Here is a 7140-nt window from a genome sequence, read left to right on the forward strand (position 1 = left end):
TTGACCTTGGCAGAGTCCATGCGCAGCTCCCCCCTGGAAACGATGAATCCCAGGAAGGAGACTGTCTCCTGGTGAAACACGCACTTCTCCGCCTTGACAAAAAGTTGATGGCGGAGAAGGCGTTGCAGGACCTGGCGAACGTGCAGCCGATGTTGGGCCAGGTCCTTAGAAAAAATGAGGATGTGGTCCAGGAGATCCCAAAGGACGTCATTGACCAACGCCCGAAGGGCATGACCCGGTACTCATAGTGGCCCCTTGGAGTGTTGAACGCCGTCTTCCACTCATCCCCCTCCCGGATCCTCACCAGGTTTGTAGGCGTTGCGTAGGTCCAGCTCGGTGAAGACCCGGGCCTGCTGCAGGGATTCGAATGCCGATGTCATGAGGGGGAGTGGGTAGCGGTTCTTGACGGTGACGGCGTTCAGGCCCCGGTAATCGATGCAGGGCCGCTGTCCTCCGTCCTTCTTGGCCACGAAGAAGAACCCTGCACCTGCCGGGGACGTGGAAGGTCAGATGTGTCCCGCGGCGAGCGTCTCCTCGATGTACTCCCTCATGGCCAATGTCTCAGGTCGGGACAGGGAGAACAAGCGGCCCCTAGGAGGCGTGGAACCCGGCAGGAGGTCAATAGCGCAGTCGTAGGACCTGTGAGGTGGCAGGCTCTTGGCCCGTGACTTACTAAAGACCTCCGCCAGGTCCCAATACTCCGGGGGAACACCGGTTAGATCGGGAACAGGGGAGGTGGGTGGCAGTGGGTGGGGAATGGGGGTAAGGGAACCAGATGGACAGGGGTGGACGGTCGATCGTACCCCCAGAACAACCTGCCCGGTGGCCCAGTTAATCTGGGGGTTGCTGGAAGCCAGCCAGGGGTGACCCAGGACGAGGGGGCAGTCAGGAGTCTCAATGATGAAAAAATGGGCCTCCTCCCAAGGGGCCCCCTCGACCTGGAGGCACACGGGGATAGTGCGCTGGGTGATGAGGCCGGCTCCCAGGGGCCGACCGTCCAGAGCCCGGACCGGGATGGGCTCCGGGACTCCCCATCCAGCCACCAGGCTCGTGTCCATCAGGTTCCCCGCTGCTCCAGAGTCGACCAGGGCGAGGACCCTCTGCGTGCTGGAGCCCCACTGCACTGCGCTCCGGAGAAAGGTCCGGGAATCTCGTCCCGCTAGCACCCCCCAATATACTAGCGGGACCCTGCGTTTCCCGACTTCTCCGGGCAGGCAGCGCAGCGGTGACCCGACCGGCTGCAGTACAGGCAGCGCCCCTCGCTCAGGCGGCGCTGCCTCTCCGCCTTCGAGAGGTGTGCTGCCCCCAACTGCATGGGCTCCTCCTGAGGGTCCTCCCCCAGGGGATGGGGACGGGGAAAGGGTTCTGGGTAGGGAGGCTCAGGAGGAGGCGCACCGCGTGTCAACCGTCGCTCCCTTAATCTCTCCCAGCGACGGTTGTCCACGCGTATGGAGAGGTCGATGAGGTCGTCCAATTGCTCCGGGAGCTCTCTGAAGGCGAGATCGTCCTTCATCACCTCCGCGAGCCCCTGGGCGAAAAGGACGACCAGCGCGCTCTCCTCCCAACCTGCCTCCCTCGCCAGGGTCCTGAACTCCACGGCGTAGTCCGCCACAGATCGCTCACCCTGCCGACAGGCCGTGAGGCGACGGCCGGCCTCCTGCCCCGACACCGCCCGGGAGGTGTCAAAAACCTTCCGTATCTCCCGGGTGAAGAAAGCGACGTCGGAGCATGCCGGCGTCTGACGCTCCCACTCGGCCGTAGCCCAAGAGAGAGCGCGGCCCGTCAACAGGGTGATGATGTAAGCCACCCTGGAGCGCTCCGTGAGAAAGGATGAGGGCTGCAGACTGAATACCAGGGAACATTGGGTGAGGAACTCTCTGCAGCCCTCCGGACGTCCGCCGTAGTGTTCAGGCGGTGGTAGGCGGGGCTCCCGTGCTGGGATCTGGGGAGCTGGAGCAGGTGGTGTCGGTGCGGGTGCAGCGGCGGCCTCCCGAGCCTCCGACATGGAGCGGACCATGACGGTGAGTTGGCGGAGGCTCTCGGCCACCTGCTGCATCCCCTGCTCATGCTGAGCTAAAACTTCACGCTGTGCTGCGGCGTCCTCCCGCAGCCTGAGTATCTCCGCTGGGTCCATGTTGGTCCAAGATTCTGTTAGGGTGGGTGGTAGTGTGGTGGACCCAAGAGCAGAGAGATACTCAGACAACAGCGTAAAGTGTTCTTAAGCGGGGGTTTTAATATCAAAAGTAGGGAGTCGGGAACAAACAAACACAGGGACCAAACGGTAAAACAAAGGTGGAGAAAACAAGCTCCGTAAATAAAGTACTCACTTAACAAGTGGAATGATAATACAAACTGGAATCACTGGGACTGGCGATACAAGCAGACAGACAGGGTACTCACAAACGACGGGGAGAATCTCGGACGAAGACATGGGGAACACACAGGCGGTATGATTTAAGGTAGATTGGGAGGCACTGACCCGTATAGCCAGAGGGGGGCACCAGAGTCACCAGAAAGCAACCTCAGGCGTGACAGGTCCATATTGACATGATAGCATCACGCAGTTGCTGCAGATTTGTCGGCTGCACATCCATGATGCGAATCTCCCGTTCCACCACATCCCAAAGGTGCCTTATTGGATTGAGATCTGGTGACTGTGGAGGCCATTGGAGTACAGTGAACTCATTGTCATGTTCCAGAAACCAGTTTGAGATGATGTGAGCTTTGTGACATGGCGCGTTATCCTGCTGGAAGTAGCCATCAGAAGATGGGTACACTGTGGTCATAAAGGGATGGACATGGTCAGCAACAATACTCAATACAATACTAGGTAGGCTGTGGCGTTTAAACAATGCTCAGTTGGTATTAAGGGGCCCAAAGTGTGCCAAGAAAATATCCCCCACACCATTACACCATCACCACCACCTGCCTGAACCGTTGATACAAGGCAGGATGGATCCATGCTTTCATGTTGTTTACGCCAAATTCTGACCCTACCATCTGAATGTCGCAGCAGAAATCGAGACTCATCAGACCAGGCAATGTTTTTCCAATCTTCTATCGTCCAATTTTGGTGAGCCCGTGCGAATTGTAGCCTCAGTTTCCTGTTCTTAGCTGACAGGAGTGGCACCCGGTGTGGTCTTCTGCTGCTGTAGCCCATCTGCTTCAAGGTTCAACGTGTTGTGCGTTCAGAGATGGTCTTCTGCATACCTTGGTTGTAACGAGTGGTTATTTGAGTTACTGTTGCCTTTCTATCATCTCCTTCTCCTCTGACCTCTGGCATCAACAAGGCATTTTCGCCCAGAGAACTGCCGCTCACTGGATATTTTCTCTTTTTCGGACCATTCTCTGTAAACCCTAGAGATGGTTGTGCGTGAAAATCCCAGTAGATCAGCAGTTTCTGAAATACTCAGACCAGCCCGTCTGGCATCAACAACCATGCCACGTTCAAAGTCACTTAAATCACCTTTCTTCCCCATTCTGATGCTCGGTTGTCTTGACCATGTCTACATGCCTAAATGCATTGAGTTGCTGCCATGTGATTGGCTGATTAGACATTTGCGTTAACGAGCAGTTGAACAGGTGTACCTAATAAAGTGGCCGGTGAGTGTATATGCAATGCTCTCATGATCAGAGCTGTTTATCGAGTCTGGACGGGTGCACTCAGGTGAATCAGCTGTAGGCCTTGTGTCATTTACTGGAGACCCGATCATTTCATGCTTTTCACTCGCACTAACCACTACGTTATTCTCCCATCAACCGGAACGTGATAAAGAATGTCAGTGTTGAATAAAAATCAAATAACAGCACAAACCAGCACATTGTGTCCAGTTACTGGCCATTGTTAAGAAATGGGTGGGGGAAGGTGAAGGGGGAATTAAATGTCTGTGTGTGCTTGCTTGAGCTCTGCTTACAGCTGCAGTGGAGAGTCAGCAGCTTTAAGTTCCTTGGTGTCCACATCACCGAGAACTTGGTCATGGTCACACCACATCCACGCTGTGATCAAGACGGCGTGCCAGCACCTGTTCTTCCTCAGGCGGCTGAGGAATTTTGGAACTTTTACAGATGCACCACAGAGAGAATCCTGACCGGCTGTATCATCACCTGGTATGGCAGCTGCACCACCCTCGACCGTAAGGCTTTTCAGAGGGTGGTGAAAATGGCCCAGTACATCACGGGCCACAACCTACCAGCCAGGTGCAAGAGGAAGGCTGGGTAGATCATTAGGGAACCAGCCACCCCAGCCACGCCCTGTTCTCTCTGCTGCCTTCTGGCAAAAGGTACCGGACCATCCAGACCCGGACCAACAGGCTCCGGAACAATTTCTACGCACAGGCCATAAGACTGCTCTACTAACCACTAATCAAACATCCTTCACAGCTCGTCACCACCCTGTGGTGGCTTTTGGCAGCACCTCACATTGTGTGTCTGCTGCAGCAGCAGCACTGAGGTATACCCTGCTGCGATGTTGGTGTGCTCGTATTAAACACTGGCCCACTGTATACTATAGCCTTACCAAAGACAGTGAGGTTGACCATGTTTTCACGGTTCCCAGCGGGGAAGGTGGTGTATTCGCAGATGTAGGCCGCCTCATCAGACAGCCGCAGGTTGGAGAACATGATGGTGGTGTCCTCAAGGGAGGGGGTGCGGTGATGGACAGCCGCCTGCTTGAAGGTGACCCGCTCCTTGAAGGGTGCCAGTACTGAGACGCCCAGGGCAGGGTTGGCTATGGCCACGTTCTGCTTGGTGCCATTGAGGAACTTCTGCCACGTCACCTGAGAGATCTTCACTGGTGGGTTACTGTTGACGAAGATGCAGCGGAGTTCCACCTGAGAGCTCACGAAACCTGACTTAATGGAGTCCATCTGCACCATCTGTCCATTGCCAGCTGAAAGATACAGAGAAGAAAAAAATAATAAATGTTATTTCTATTTACAAGAAACCACGGCCAAGCAAAGCGTACAAAAATCAGGCTGTAACGGGATCCGTTGTACACAGAGGCGGACGCAGTGTTATGATAAGGGAATGGTCCCGTTTATTTAGATTATTAATTGTTATTCTTCTTAAGTCTCTCTGGCTTTCCAGCCCTCCAAACCCCTCGTCGACTTTTCAGTCGACCTTCTCTCGGGTCTCTCCCTGAAAGCAGAGGCACACACATCTTAAACCATTCGTTAACGAGGCTTCATTCGCAACAGGTGTGCGACAAGCCTCGCTCCCGCACCCTGGCCACGGTCCTGTAGCACCCTCTACAGGCCAAACGCTGCATGTCCCCCCACACATGCACTGCAAGTCAACAAGTCAATTCAGCCTACTAGGCAGTGCACAAAAGTCACACACACAAGCACACTCAGGCTCACTTCTTAAATCACATAGATACACTCATTCACTCAAGGCTCAATACATATGCAGGCAAGAAAGCTGAGTGATTCAAAACCAAATGCTTTAGACTCTGGGTCTGTGACCACGAGAATAGATCTTTTTTTTTTTTCTTCTTCATATTACTCTATATTACCACCTCAATGCCGCTGCTGTGACAGACACGAGTTGTGAAGATGTGTGAAGTGCTGCCGAAAGCCACCACAAGAGCTGTGAAGGATGTTTGAAAAGAGAATGGTTTGTGATGGTTTGCCTTTACAGCTTGCCTTATCAGACAGATTGGCAAAATCAAGTTGATTATAGCAGCTCATAAATTACAGAGATGAAGAGTGGAATTGGTAGGCGTAGGCCTATGGATTTTGGGTTTCAGTGGGATTGAGACTTAATAGAAAAGTAGCCAATAGTTATCATCATTAAAAACATCATAATACGGTGCGACCATTTAAATTTTCAGCTGGGGGGCAAGGGTAGCCTTCTCTCATCCACTCAATCAAACACATTTCTATCATAATTGGTGACATGATTTAATATTTGGGAGATGATAAAAGTGTACCAGCCAGTGATAACAAATCCACTATTGACAGTTGAAGTTCATTTTGTATACTTTTTAACTTCCTCATTTGTCATTGATTAGATATGGCAATGTCATTGTAGATAGTCGGTGGTCAGCTTTGCCAAAAAAATTGCAAGGATTTACTGTGTAATTTTTAAGGTACCCAAAAGTGATGGGACAGATTCATGAAATGCACCCGCAAAGCAGCCGGCCCAGACGACATTGCTGGCCGTGTCCTCAGAGCATGCACTTACCAGCTGGCAGATCTTCACAGACATATTCAACCTCTCCCTGTCCCAGTCTGTAATCCCTACCTGTTTTACGTGCCCAAAAAGACCAAGGTAAACTGCCTTAATGACTATCGGCCTGTTGCACTCACGTCTGTCATCAAGTTCGTTGAGAGGCTGGTTAAGACCCACATCAACTCCACACTACCTGCCTCACACCCCCACATCGGTGGGGCTGCAGTGAAGAGAGTCAGCAGCTTCAAGTTCCTCGGTGTCCACATCATTGAGAGCTTAACATGGTTACACCACACCCACACAGTGATCAAGACGTTTTTCTTATGGCCCACCAGATCCTCTCAAACTTCTATAGGTGCACCATAGAGAGTATCCTGTCCGGCTGCATCACCACCTGGTACAGTAGCTGCACTGCTCGACCGCAAGGCTCTGCAGAGGGTGGTGAAAACGGCCCAGGTCATCACGGGCTGTGAGCTCCCAGCCGTGCAGGACATCTACTGGTGCAAGAGGAAGGCCAAGGAAGGCTGGGAAGATCATCAGGGACTGCAGCCACGCCCTGTTCTCTTGTCCCACAGATCAGGAACACTCTCCAGGAGGTAGGTGTAAATGTGTCAGAGACTACCATCCACAAAATACGTCACCAGCTGAACTACAGAAGCTTCACTTGTCGAAACTCTGGACCTCCCTCGACCTGCTCTACTACCTGGGTGGTACTCGTCATCGTCCTGGAGTGGGGTACGATATAGGAGAGAGGATGACAAGGGGGAAACCACACCACCCCAGGGGATAACTACGCCAGTGTGGAGGAGACGTCTTTGGACGGATCCCAGGCAATACCCACGTGAGGAAGGTGAGGTGACCCCGCCAAGGCAATATCAGCGTAAGTTCACCTCCGTACACCAACGTAAGAGAGAGGTGACCCCACCGGGAGGCCTCATTCTTGATCCTCGGCTTAGGCTTAGCCCACAA

General features: G+C 53.2%; 1 protein-coding gene across 1 annotated transcript; it reads right to left on the reverse strand.

The window, feature by feature from the left end:
* Positions 1 to 3980: 3980 nt before the first annotated feature.
* LOC310824060 (nectin 1a-like) lies at positions 3981 to 6437 on the reverse strand (the record flags this gene model as incomplete). The annotated part of the gene is made up of 3 exons (XM_083696946.1): positions 3981 to 4040; positions 4506 to 4888; positions 6365 to 6437. The coding sequence occupies 3 exons, from the start codon at positions 6435 to 6437 to the stop codon at positions 3981 to 3983; spliced, it is 516 nt and encodes a 171-aa protein (XP_083553072.1).
* Between the last annotated feature and the right edge of the window lie 703 nt (positions 6438 to 7140).

Source organism: Argentina silus, assembly GCF_951799395.1.
Source record: "Argentina silus genome assembly, chromosome: Y".
In the NCBI taxonomy this organism is placed as follows: domain Eukaryota; kingdom Metazoa; phylum Chordata; class Actinopteri; order Argentiniformes; family Argentinidae; genus Argentina; species Argentina silus.